The sequence below is a fragment of the Lissotriton helveticus genome, chromosome 3_1 (assembly GCF_964261635.1).
Source record: "Lissotriton helveticus chromosome 3_1, aLisHel1.1, whole genome shotgun sequence".
Lineage (NCBI taxonomy): Eukaryota > Metazoa > Chordata > Amphibia > Caudata > Salamandridae > Lissotriton > Lissotriton helveticus.
Window position 1 is genome coordinate 1,118,379,983 of NC_136061.1, and position 13,963 is coordinate 1,118,393,945.

General features: G+C 53.1%; 1 protein-coding gene across 5 annotated transcripts in view; it reads left to right on the forward strand.

The window, feature by feature from the left end:
• NR4A2 (nuclear receptor subfamily 4 group A member 2) overlaps nucleotides 1–10,199 on the forward strand; it is a 90,404-nt gene extending 80,205 nt beyond the window's left edge. For 3 of the 5 annotated variants that reach the window (XM_078681718.1, XM_078681720.1, XM_078681719.1), the window contains 4 exons: nucleotides 1,475–1,638; nucleotides 3,859–4,061; nucleotides 6,521–6,699; nucleotides 8,786–10,199. In XM_078681718.1, coding sequence (XP_078537844.1) covers nucleotides 1,475–1,638; nucleotides 3,859–4,061; nucleotides 6,521–6,699; nucleotides 8,786–9,042 — 803 coding nt within the window. In that variant the 3' untranslated portion in view covers nucleotides 9,043–10,199. The remainder of the gene's footprint in view (nucleotides 1–1,474; nucleotides 1,639–3,858; nucleotides 4,062–6,520; nucleotides 6,700–8,785) is intronic. The other 2 variants (XM_078681721.1, XM_078681722.1) reach the window with 1 other exon arrangement.
• The last annotated feature ends 3,764 nt before the right edge of the window (nucleotides 10,200–13,963 follow it).

Genomic DNA, 13,963 nt, shown 5'->3' on the forward strand with positions numbered 1-13,963 from the left:
GGCCGTGATAGAGCACCCCTCCTAATACATAACACTCACATGAAACATCTGAACTAATACAGGCCACCACATATAGAGGGCCTCTCCTAATCTGTAAGGCCTCAAATGAAACATATTTGCTTATACGGGCAAAATCTTTCTCCTGCCATGGGCCACCTCACATAAACATACATACAGAATGTGACTTAAACCGTAGCATTCTACTCAAACAGCTGATGCCACGCGGTGCCATAAACATGTACAGGACTAACCCATTACTCGATTACCTTGGACCTAGTAAATATGTCACCCTTTCCCCACTCTCCTGCCTGGCAGCCCCTACTAATGTAAACCCCCGTCGCTCTGGTGCCAGGACATTGCTATTCCAGCCGCAGCCCTCCTCCTTCTACTGCTCCATAACTCTCTTAGAAACATGCTGCACACCCCTCGCTAACTCCCCACCTGGTATTACCTGCCACCCCCCTCCTATTGAGATGCTACCAGTCCCTTTTCCTGATATAATACACCTACCTGTTCATGCTTGACCCCTACTCTTCCTCATAAATCACCCCCTTATTTGCTAACGCCTAACACGGGCGTCCTGGTCGCCATACACAACGCGCACGTTGGTAGTCACTCACTGCTCGTGACACTCACGCACACTCAAGCTCATTTGAACGTCCGATCCGCGGTATTCACACAAGACTACCGCTCGTGCTGACATGTAACCTTAGATTCCATAAGACACAGGGCCACGTGCCGGCATTAGAGCGTATCCACACCACACTCATTATACTGCGTGCTAATAGGTGGGCCCAGTATGCACACACGCACAGGGGCATTCCTGAATACATTTGCCACATGCATGCAGGTGAGACCACGCTGAATGCATACAATCTGCCCTGACGTGGGACACCGCACCACCACTACTAAAACTCCACACCACGTGCTCATATTTGACCCCCCCCACACACACTGTCCTTACACCGCATTGCTGGTGCGTGACCAGGTCATGCCCTTTAGATTGACGGTGTGTGGCCATTTGCCATGTAGTGCCATTATGGTTTCTGACAGATAAGTAATATTACAGCACGTGTCACTTCCGGTTTTCTACACATAATACATAACGTATGCTAATAAGCAACGACCGGGGTTCCCAAAGGGCATTACTCAGAGAGGCCCTTTAAAAATGCCGCACAGTTTCTAAATGCACGACCTACACGCCCTAAGCTGTCACCCCTCTTCTGGCACATTGCACACTCCGCTGCCCACCTGTATACTGAACTAACCAGTACCACGCCTGCATGACCCCTGCGCCACACCCACCCTCGCCAAGCCTGCGCGTGCTTTTTTAATGCCTTGCCAGTCAGTGCCTTGAGGTCCGTGCGCCATGTTCGACAAATCTACTTTAAAACGGGGTCGCCATGTTGTCCGAGAGGTTGTTGCACCCAAAACAAAAGAATCTGCTGACATGTCCTTTCTCGTTGCCTTGCAGTGGTTCGAACCGACAGTTTGAAAGGTCGAAGGGGTCGCTTACCTTCCAAGCCGAAGAGCCCGCAGGAGCCGTCTCCCCCCTCTCCCCCGGTGAGTCTGATCAGTGCCCTGGTGAGAGCCCACGTCGACTCCAACCCAGCCATGAGCAGCCTGGACTATTCCAGGGTAAGTGGGAGCCAGAATGGGCAGAGCTGGGCCGCACCCCTGCCCAACGGGTAGAGTACACCATACGGGGCACCCCTGCCCAGTGCCCACATGTGGCATCCATTCCGACAGTATAGCACTTCACAGGGGGCACACCTGCCCACATGTGGCATCCATGTCTGCTGTATAGCACTACACACGGCACCCCTGTCCACATGCATGTGGCATCCATGTCCGATAGTATAGCACTACACAGGGGGCACACCTCTCCACATGTGGCATCCATGTCTGCTGTATAGCACTACACACGAGTCCCCATGTCCACACGAGCACCGCTGCCCAGAAGTATAGTACACCAGGCATGGCGCCCGCCCCGCTCCCACCAGCATGGCATCCTACGCATACACCCTAGTGCCCACAAGGGGAGCTTACCACACTTTACACCTGTCCATCAGGGTGCCGACTGCCCTACAAGTATAGTAGACAACATGCCCCCTGACCCGGCAGGTATAGCACGTCATAACATACCCTATGGTCACCCCAGCCCACCAGTACAGTAGCCCCACACCCACACGTCCTGCTCGCAAGTGTCGAACAAGGCACCGTGCACTCGTGTAACGCGGGACAGAGTTGCCCACTGCTCTGACAGGACACAGGGCTCACTCGCCACACAAGTATATCACACCACGCATCTGCACCCTTCAAGTACTGCAGACCACAAGGTGTCACCCTTGCCCTCAATTATCAATGGGCACCCGTGCTAACACATACAGCACTCCAGAGGAACACTCTTTTCCCAAGTACAGCACACCGCACAATGCACCTGTGCTCACTAGTATATCACACCACACTGGGAACTCGGGCCCACAATTGTAACACATTATACGAGAGATATCTGTGAGTATAAACAAAGGCGTCGGGCACTCGTGTCCGCAACTGCTATACGTGCAACCACTAACCAAGTGCATAAAACAGCACAGTGCACCTACGCCCGCAAGTAAAACACACCACACTGAGCACCCGTGGCCCTAGTGCACAGTGCACTACACGTGACACTCTATGCCTACACGTCTAGCCCACAAGTACACCATTAGGCAGGGGGCACCCCGGCCCTACAAATGTCACATATTGCACAGGCCATCCCTGCCCACCTGTGGTAAAATCTTCCTTCGATGATATGAAACCCCACAGGGCGTAATGCTCCACACATATATCCCACCACGTGGGCACTCCTTGACCTCAGGTGCAGGTGCCCCTCCTCTAGAAGGTTTGCGTACCACGTGGTGCACCCACTGCCCACTAGGATATCGGGTTACACGAAGCCTCACTGCCCGTGCAAGTTAGCACACAACACAAAGCACACCTTGCTAAAAAGAATAACACACAGCTTGAGGCACCACTTTCTACACGAATAGCCCAGAACCTGGGGGGGCACGATGCCACCGGCGGTACCACCGTGCCCACACTAAACTCGTGGACCACCCTCAGCCAAGAAGGGTAGAAGAGTACACTCCATTTCCCACAACACATAGTGGTACCCACTGTCCACAGGTAGACTCCATGTTGTGGCAATTGTATAGGCCCCCAAACGATTTGCAAGTGTGTGAAATGCCCACTTTTCTGTGCCAACGTGCGTCAGCATTAATCAAGGGGGCCCAGCTGAACTCACTGATATAGCATTGCGTGCATACATGTTCTATTTAATTTGTATGAGATTTGAAGCCACCTGCCACAAAGAATACATGCTTCAGTGGAGAGTGTAGCTGCCACTTACTACACGTGTTGGTGGGAGTTAGGCCGCTTGCCTAGCTAACTAACTTGCTGTGTGCCGCCACAGAAAGGCAGCATTACACTGCCCACTGGTGCGCACTGTGAACACATTTAACTAGCCGAATACCCAGAGCAGGCGCGGCGCACGCACAAGTACCCACTTAAATGCGGCGACCAGTAAATTGACAATCTTGGAGTGCGCCGTGGTGCTCTAATAAAGCCGGCCCGGACTGTGATCCTATTGTTTTAGGAAATGTCACGCCGCAGATCTGGCGCTGCGGCCTCACGGCCCTGTCCCTAATTGAATTAATTGTCCCGGAACGTCTAATTTCCTCACTGGTCAGGGATGGCTTTAATTGATCTTAAGACAATGCCCCCCTCCTCGAAAGGGGGGGTTGGCAATTTCACGGGTGATCTGATCGAGGCAACCTCATTAAGTGTGCGCGCGCTTCTTTCTCTCTCTCCACGCAGTTCCACGCCAACCCCGACTACCACCTGAACGGGGACGACACGCAGCACATCCAGCAGTTCTACGACCTGCTGACCGGCTCCATGGAGATCATCCGGGGCTGGGCCGAGAAGATCCCGGGCTTCCTGGAGCTGCCCAAGCACGACCAGGACCTGCTCTTCGAATCCGCCTTCCTGGAGCTCTTCGTGCTGCGGCTGGCCTACAGGTACGGGGTGGTGGGGGGTCTCTTCTGCCTCTCGGGGGTCGTGGTGCCTCCCGTCGGGCCTGTACGGCTGTTATAGGGGGTCACAAGGCCTCGCGCAGGTGCAGCCACTACCCTACACCAGCGTGTGAGCATTGGTGTGGCATGAGCTCTCAGGCCCATCGAGTGCCTTTCAGCGAACACGACCTTACACGTGCGCCCCCCCCCCCAAGAACCCTTCCGTGTGTGCGTGAGCCTTCGAGCCCACATAGAACCTTTCAGCAGACACGGCCACCTTACACGTGGGTGTGAGCTTCCATCCTCTCCCCCAAAACCCCGCCACAGACACAATATACTTATGTGCCCGCCAGCTTTAGGGCCGACCAAGAACCCTTCAACAGACAGGATCACCTTACACGTGCTTGAAGTTCTCCACCCCCCTCCCACCACACACACACACAAGAACCCTTCAACAGACAGGATCACCTTACACGTGCTTGAAGTTCTCCACCCCCCTCCCACCACACACACACACACACACACACAAGAACCCTTCAACAGACAGGATCACCTTACACGTGCTTGAAGTTCTCCACCCCCCTCCCACCACACACACACACAAGAACCCTTCAACAGACAGGATCACCTTACACGTGCTTGAAGTTCTCCACCCCCCTCCCACCACACACACACACACACACACACACAAGAACCCTTCAACAGACAGGATCACCTTACACGTGCTTGAAGTTCTCCACCCCCTCCCACCACACACACACACACAAGAACCCTTCAACAGACAGGATCACCTTACACGTGCTTGAAGTTCTCCACCCCCCTCCCACCACACACACACACACACACACACAAGAACCCTTCAACAGACAGGATCACCTTACACGTGCTTGAAGTTCTCCACCCCCTCCCACCACACACACACACACAAGAACCCTTCAACAGACAGGATCACCTTACACGTGCTTGAAGTTCTCCACCCCCCTCCCACCACACACACACACACACACACACAAGAACCCTTCAACAGACAGGATCACCTTACACGTGCTTGAAGTTCTCCACCCCCTCCCACCACACACACACACACAAGAACCCTTCAACAGACAGGATCACCTTACACGTGCTTGAAGTTCTCCACCCCCCTCCCACCACACACACACACACACACACAAGAACCCTTCAACAGACAGGATCACCTTACACGTGCTTGAAGTTCTCCACCCCCTCCCACCACACACACACACACAAGAACCCTTCAACAGACAGGATCACCTTACACGTGCTTGAAGTTCTCCACCCCCTCCCACCACACACACACACACACACAAAAACCCTTCAACAGACAGGATCACCTTACACGTGCTTGAAGTTCTCCACCCCCCTCCCACCACACACACACAAGAACCCTTCAACAGACAGGATCACCTTACACGTGCTTGAAGTTCTCCACCCCCTCCCACCACACACACACACAAGAACCCTTCAACAGACAGGATCACCTTACACGTGCTTGAAGTTCTCCACCCCCCTCCCACCACACACACACACACACACACAAGAACCCTTCAACAGACAGGATCACCTTACACGTGCTTGAAGTTCTCCACCCCCTCCCTCCCACCACACACACACACACAAAAACCCTTCAGGAGACAGGATCACCTTACACGTGCTTGACCTTCTCCACCCCGCCCCCCCACACACACACACAAGAACCCTTCAGCAGGCACAACCTACTTACCTACGTTTGAGGTTTTAGGCCCACCTAGAACCCGTCAGCGGATGCAACCCTATGAGCTTTCGGAGCGACCAAGAATCCACCAGCAGACACAAAGGCCCAAGAACCCTTCAACAGACACAGTCTCTCCTGTATGCATGCATGCGTTTGTGTGTCAGAATCCCGGCCCACAAACAATCCTTCTGCAGTCACACCCACTTTAGACGTGTGTGAGTACTTTCAGACCAGGAATGGCCCTTCTGCAGACAGGCCAGCTCTACCCCTGTGTTTGTGTGTGTGTGAGCTGTGGGGTCTGCTGGAGGCCTTCCGGTGACACACCACATTGCACCACGTCGGTGTTGCATTTGCCAGCCAAGAACTCTTCCAGAGAGAGAGAGTCAGGCATGTTACTGTAGGTTTCCCGTGTCTGAAGTAAGCACAGTGGGCCAAGCCCTGATCCCACACTCAGGTGACCTTCACCCCCGCTTAAGTTGTTATCACTAACACCAGCACCAAGCTGCTCCATGTTTGACGCGTGGAACAGGAGTATCTAAAAGGGATATGCCCCCCCATACACACACACATCCACCCAGTAAGTCCAGTGGAGTGTGTTTCCCCTGTGGTGTACATATAAGTGGGGCATAATACCGCTTCAAGTGCACAGGCATACGTTTACACCTCTGTCAGCTTTAATCACCGCCCTTCACGACGCATCCTAAGTGCCAGGTGTGCTCTTGTGTTCCCTCAGGTCCAACCCTGTGGAGGGGAAGCTCATCTTCTGCAACGCCGTGGTGCTGCACCGGCTGCAGTGTGTGCGAGGCTTCGGGGAGTGGATCGACGCCATTGTGGAGTTTTCTTCCAACCTGCAGAGTATGAACATCGACATCTCGGCTTTCTCCTGCATCGCCGCCCTGGCCATGGTGACAGGTGCGTGCCTCGGCGGGCTCGGGGTTCAGGGGGCTGGCTAGCGGTTCGAGATCTCAGGGGGTCCGACACAAGTGCCTCGAGTACCGCAACATGGCCCTGGGCGGGAGAGAGGGGATTGGGGTTTCACACGTCAGACGTCGCTCTTCCTCACAGCCTCTCAGTGCGGGTCTCACAGCCGGGTGTCCAGGGGTGAACTGTACCAGATCTTGGGGTGCCACACCTGCTCGAAGAAGTGCCCCCAACCTGTGACCTTTGCATCTCAGTGTGTCCCAGGCCAGCGTCACTTCGACAGCCTCGTCCTGCTGCATCTTTCCCAGCAGGAAAGGTGGAACAGTTCGAGGTCTCGGGGGCGGGGCCAAGGGGGAGAAGTTCGAGGTCTCAGGGGGCGGGGCCAAGGGTGAGAAGTTCGAGGTCTCCGAGAAGCAGGGCCAAGGATGAGTCCTTTGAGGTCTCAGGGGAGCTGGGCCATGGGTGAGACACTCGGTTCGAGGTCTCAGGGGGCATGGAGGGATGGGCAAGAGTTAGAAGTTCGGGGTCTCAGGGGAGCAGGGTCAAAGGTGATAGTTGCAGGTCTCAGGGTGGCTGGGACATGGGTGGGAAGTTCGAGGTCTCAGGGGAGCAGGGCCAAGGGTGAGAAGTTCGGAGTCTCAGGGGGGCTGACCCAAGAGTGAGACGTTGTAGGTCTGGGGGGGGGGGGGCTGGGCCAAGAGTGAGACTTTGCAGGTCTGGGGGGGGGGGGTGGGGTGGAGCTGGGCCAAGAGTGAGACGTTGTAGGTCTGGGGTGGGGGGGGGTGGAGCTGGGCCAAGAGTGAGACTTTGCAGGTCTGGGGGGGGGTGGAGCTGGGCCAAGAGTGAGACTTTGCAGGTCTGGGGGGGGGGGGGGGTGGAGCTGGGCCAAGAGTGAGACGTTGTAGGTCTGGGGGGGGGGGGGGGTGGAGCTGGGCCAAGAGTGAGACTTTGCAGGTCTGGGGGGGGGGGTGGAGCTGGGCCAAGAGTGAGACGTTGCAGGTCTGGGGGGGGAGGGGGGGTGGAGCTGGGCCAAGAGTGAGACGTTGCAGGTCTCGGGGGGGGGGGGGGGGTGGAGCTGGGCCAAGAGTGAGACGTTGCAGGTCTGGGGGGAGCGGGCCATGGGTGAGAGGTTCAAGATCTCATGGGTTCCCGGTTGAAGAGTCACATATACCCACAGCCTCCCAGTAGCCTTTCAACGTGGTCACCTCAGTTGACCTGGCACCAAATGCCAGTGGCTGGAGCCAACACCTCGAGGGTCTCTGGTCAATCTAGCTTGTGGATGTAAAATCAACCAGGCTGCATTGTTGTCACTTGTGCGCGACGTTTCTCACTGCAGACGTCAGCAGAGAGACCCAGGCCAACTGCCGCTTGTCCCCCAGAGTCTCAATATAGAGATGCAGATGGTCAGGGAGCGAGTGGGTCTCATGCCAGCGGTCACTAGTGCCCATGGCCTCTCACCGCTGGCCTCTCAGGTAGCCCCAGGCCAGTAGCCAGGAGATGGAGACAACGAGAGCCCCAAGTGTGGAGGAACGAGCGAGTGTCTTGAGTCTTTCAATGCAGCCATCTCAGGACGTCAAGGACAGAAGTGCAGACCTCGAAATAAGGGGGTCCCACTCTGTGGAGACAAGTATTCAAGACCCCCTTAGAAGCGGATATGGGAGGGTGGGGGTAACGTGTCGCCAGGGCCCACACATTCTTAAAGAGATTGGGTCCGAGTCCAGCAGTTTGGGATTGCAAGAGTTCACGAGTACTCCGAGGTCCAGTAGATCTCGGGTTAGGGGCGCACAGGTGCACCCCGGATCACGTGGGAGCCGCTCAGCCAGTAGAGTTTAATTTTGCACCCGAGAACTTTTAATTTTGCTTTTCGATTTTAACTGTGGGATGCACGATCCAAAATAAAAAAAAACGAGCAAAACATTTGCTGGGACCCTCATACCTACCTTAGTCAGACCTACGCTCTCTGCTCGGTATTGTGTAAGTGCCCGATACAGGGTCTGACAGCGACCCCCGGGCACACGGGGCTGCAGTGCTGTGCGGAAGAGGCTTACACCCATCTCTTGTTTCTTTTTTTCCTCAGAGAGGCACGGGCTGAAGGAACCGAAGCGAGTGGAGGAACTCCAAAACAAGATAGTCAACTGCCTGAAGGACCATGTGACTTTCAATAACGGGGGGCTGAACCGCCCCAACTACCTGTCCAAGCTCCTGGGCAAGCTGCCCGAGCTGCGCACGCTGTGCACCCAGGGCCTGCAGCGGATATTCTACCTGAAGCTGGAGGACCTGGTCCCGCCCCCCGCCATCATCGACAAGCTCTTCCTGGACACGCTGCCATTTTAAGACCCCCGGGGCGGGCTCGAATGGACCGTAAGGGACGGGGCCGGCTGCGGACCTCCAGGCGCCTCCAGTGCCACCCTGGGGCCAGCTGCCCCCTGGGGCTGCGGGCGGTGCCCAGCAGTGGACAGAATGACCAGGGCAGGCCGGCCCCTTGGCACAGAGCACGGACTGCGCTCGCAGTGCCCAGCGAGGCCCGGGCTTGCTCTCAAACACAGACCAGGCCAGTCGCAGCTACAGACTGTTTATAAAAGTATTATCGAACCCCACTCCTCTCTCGAACCGCTCGACATGGTCTGCAATGGACAGAAGCTGTGATATAAAATATATATATATATATATACACCGAAGCGGAGAGAAGCCTACACCCCTAAGAAGGCAACATGCTTGTAAATGTAACATATGCATTTTGGCTTTTTAAGTTATTTTGTGCCTATTTATGAATACATGTTAAACACTGGAGGGTAGGGTGTATTTGTACAAAAAAAATAATTACGAAAACGTGTATAAGAGGATAGCATGATGATATAGGCTGGAAAGGTTATAGGCACTCGTGCCTGTATTATATAAATAGTATTTCAGACACTATGTAGTCTGCTAGAATTTTTTTAAAATAAAGATTGTTAGATATCTGAGGTTAACCATTTTCTCAGTTGTATATAATAATAAAAAGACTGAACAAGTATTACGGAAATGCTAACTCCTAAAAAGTGAGGCAGTAGTGTTTGTAACACCGGTCAGACATTCCTCGTTTGTAAGTGTTGTACGTACTATTGTCAATGGAAACAAAGCGTTTATATCTGGAATATTTCGTTGTTTAGCGCTAACCTTGCATGCAGCAGCAGCCTTTGACTGTTTCCAGAGTGCTTGTATTTATACAGAATTCCCTGGAACCTTCTCGGCAATTTTCGTTTTATTTTTTCATGTCTAAAATATGTCAGTTTAAAATATTATTTTTAGCTTAAGTGAACATTTTTGATATTGCCATACCCAGTAGTTTTTTTTCCTTTGTACATTTCAGTATGGCACAATATACAAGTCGCTGCCTTTTTTTTCTATGGTGTATGACAAACTAGAGTCGCGGACCTTTTTCCCCCCTGACAATTCTTTCTTTAAAAGAAAGACAATTTTAATGTTTACAACAATAAAAACATGTAAACGAAGTCGCCTCTCTGGCTTGAATGCGCGCACAATGAAACGACACGTTGAAGACCTGAAAACAAATTTACATTTATAATTTCCGCGCTTTTAGAGTTTTTACAGGGGGCGAGAGAAAAGAATGCTAAGTGAGATGCGGTCATGAAAAAACATATTTCATGTTGGTTACAGAGAGGGAAAAATGAAATCGAAAAGTTTGTTATCCCTAATAGTCCTAAAATGTATCTGTTTTTGTGGGAATATGAACTAGACTTTCAAACGACAGAATATTTCATCGAATAATTCTTTTTTTGCCAAATTAATTGCAAGAGAGCAAAAACGTGCACCCTAAAACAGGACTGAGTTTTAAGGCATATCCTTGTCACAGCGATTGCATTAATAACTGAGTGTTTGCTCCGAACCTGTGCGAATTTGGAACTGTAAAATAAAGAAGTCTGTCGCTCTTCATAAATTGACATGAATAATACAGACGGCTGCTGCCACTGGCCAGAGTCTGTTATGAATTTTATATGACGGAGGCTTATATTTCACGCAGTAGTAACTTTGTCAGAATGAAGAAAAACCGAAGTTCACTGAGCGCCTCGAGAGCTTCCGTTTTTATCTGCGGACCGACTCTCTTTTATTATATTTATTTATGTTTTTACATGCCCTCGGGCTGAGAAGATGGAACGAACAGTGAATCTGCTTGTATTAAATACAAGTTGCTGCGCGTTTATTCGGGTATCCGCCAGCCGGCTGTCAGGGCAGCCTGACTGTGTTCACAAACCTTGCTGAGGTCAAGTAGGGGCTTTCCCCATCTTAACCGGGAGCCGCAGCCCCCGAGGGCCAAGGGCTGTATTCTATCTAAGAGCGGCGCCTCTCCTTTACAAAGGACTGCATTTACAAAGTGGACAAACACAGTGAAGATGTAAACAGATCGGTGCCCTTGTCCGAAGAATACTTCTCGTAGAGATTGCACCTGCTTCTTGCCAGGCTTCAAGGTGAACCGAGGGCACAACCTACATATCAAGGTGGAAACCCCCGTTATGAAGCCCGGAGAGTTTCTGAATAACTTAACAAAGAAGCGACTTTCACGGGGCCGAGACCCCAACGCACTGGAAGTCTCCCCTCAATTCCTTCTACTCTCTGAGCTATATAGCCAAGCAAATTGTACTGGGTTCCATCCATTTCGAGTTTACAATATGAAAAGGCGCTCAGTCCGTTTTTTAACTGGAGGAACAAAAAAAATATATATTTTTTTAAAGATTAGTTTTTATTTTAGGGGAGGGGCGGCAGTAAAAAGCCTTAGTACAAGCTACAATAAAACGAGTTTTTTTGATTGCTAGAAAGACAGGGGCCGTAGCGCTCCAAAAACAGAAATGTAGTGTTTGCAGCAGTTTCCCTTTAGAAAACGTTTCTGCTGAAAGCACCCTGCTCGAACTGTTCGAAATCCAGTGTGTTCCGAATACACGTTTCCGCGCGGCCGCCGGGTGGTATTTAAACATACGCTGTTGCATGTACGTTAGGTTTTTTCCCCAGACTACGGGACTCATTTAAAGTGCATCGAAGACGCCTTTAAAGGATGCTCATGTTGGATAAACGCACACATATTATATTTATGCAAATGCGGGGTCCCGCTGAGACGTGGAATCAGCACGTGTGGAGAGAGCCAATATTGTTTAAACACTCTGCGGATAGACACGTATTAAACCCATTACGGATATTCCCCTTGCTGCTGTGCGGCTGCTCGTTCCGGGCTCTTCCAACAAACCAGGCTTGTGATTATCGCGGCGTGTTCCTTTTTTAATAAAACTCGACGTCGAAATATGGAAAGTGCTAATATCTTGGCGTGTTCATTGCTTGCATGTTTATAGCGTGGCCAGTGACCCGATAATCTCCTCGGGCGCTGTCATGTGATGGGAGGGGCCGCGTGATGTGGATTGTGACCAATGTGGCCCCGCACATCGTGTATTGTAACCAGGGCCCCCCGCACACCATGTATTGTAACCAGGGGGGCTCGCACACCGTGTATTGTGATCAGGGGAGTCCGCATTGTGTATTGCGCCCAGCGGGGACCCGCAAACTGTGCACGTTGACCAGCGGGCCCCGCATACCTTCTATGGTGACCACAGGGGCCCACACCGTGTATGAGGACCCGCGGGCCCCTCATACATCGTGTGGTGGCCACAGGGCCCCTCTCCGTGTATTAGGACCAGCGGGGCTCTCATACATCGTGTGGTGGCCACAGGGCCCCTCTCCGTGTATTAGGACCAGCGGGGCTCTCATACATCGTGTGGTGGCCACAGGGGCCGCTCACTATGTTTGGTGGTCAGAAGGGCTGAAATCTGCATGTTCGAGTCTCCCCAGAGATTGGCGGGCCCCGCCCCCTGTCTGGAGGGACGGATTTTCCGAGGGGCCCTGCACCCCATATATTGTGGCCCCTGTGCCCCCGCGCACCTTGTATTGTGACCAGAATGGTCCACTCTTTTTATATGATCAGCCGGGGCCCCACACACCGATTATTGTAACCAGTGGGGTCCCACATGCTGTTTTTGGAGACCAGAGGGACCCACACGCAGTGGCAGCCTTTGCATGTCTAGGGTCTGAGCAAAGGCTGCATGGGGTGACTGGTGGGCACCACACACAGTGCTGATGGACGGGTTTGCCGAGGCCGGGGCCCGTGACCTCTGTAGTCCCCTACTAAGGCCATTGGTGCCCACGCAGTGCGTCCGGCAGTACCTGGTTACTGGAGGCCCCACACAATGGATCCGGTTGGACATGGCCAGCCTGTGCGGCTGGACCTGGCTGCCCCAGGGGTCCGCACACGGTCTCACTGGACCTCACACGGTGTCTGGCTGGACGTAGTCAGCTGAGGGTCCCACGCACTTGCCTTGTGCCTGCGTTGATCCTGTGAAATAACTGGGGAGGCCACTTTTGTGCCTGTCTGGACTTTGTGGCAAAAGTTCCGCGCGGAGTCTCGTGACTCGAGGGGCACTCGCTCGTTCTCTGTCTGGAGGACGAGGTGACCACGGGGGCCCAGCATCCTATGTCTGGATTTGGTGACGTGGGAGTACCACACTGTGTCTTGTGACCGGAGGGGGCGCCCACTGTGTCTGTGATCCCCCATTGTCCTGTGACCCGAGGTCACGGTGCCCTACACTGTGGCTGGTTGCAGCTCGTGCAGTGTGCCTGTCTGGGCGCCGTGACCACCACACTCTGTATGTATTGCATGCTTATGTTGTGATTAGGGGATGGAAGCTGTCACTAGCTGGGCTCCGCACGCAGCGCATGCTTAGGGTCTGACTAATGTCGACTGCGATGACCCGAGACTTCCGCCTAGAGTCCCTGAACGGAAGCGGCGCCTATCTTTACTCTTCACATAGCTCTTGCATCCCGCCCCTGGCTGGGTGGGTACCAGAGGCCTCCATCACTCACTTCACCCGGCGTCTGTCTGCATCACCTTTGTTTAGAGGCAGCCCTGTACCTGCGCTCTTGAAACGTGCAGCTCCCGGCGCCGTTGTTACCTTGTAATTTTCTTCTAATGTGCTAGGTACTCCGCTTTCAAAGCCCGGTAGGTCTGCGTTCACCCATTGGCTGTCGGCTTCCTGCAGCTGCTCACATCTGGAACGCGCAAGGCAGCAGCGATGGCTTTCAGTGGCTGCGCACACTTATAGTTTCAGCTAATGTCTCTGCCGCCTTTTCGTGTCCTTTCCAGCAAACATCCTGCTTTCAAAGCCCCTCTCCTTTTCACTACCTTTCTCGCTTCCTCTTTGTTGGCTGTTTTTCTCCC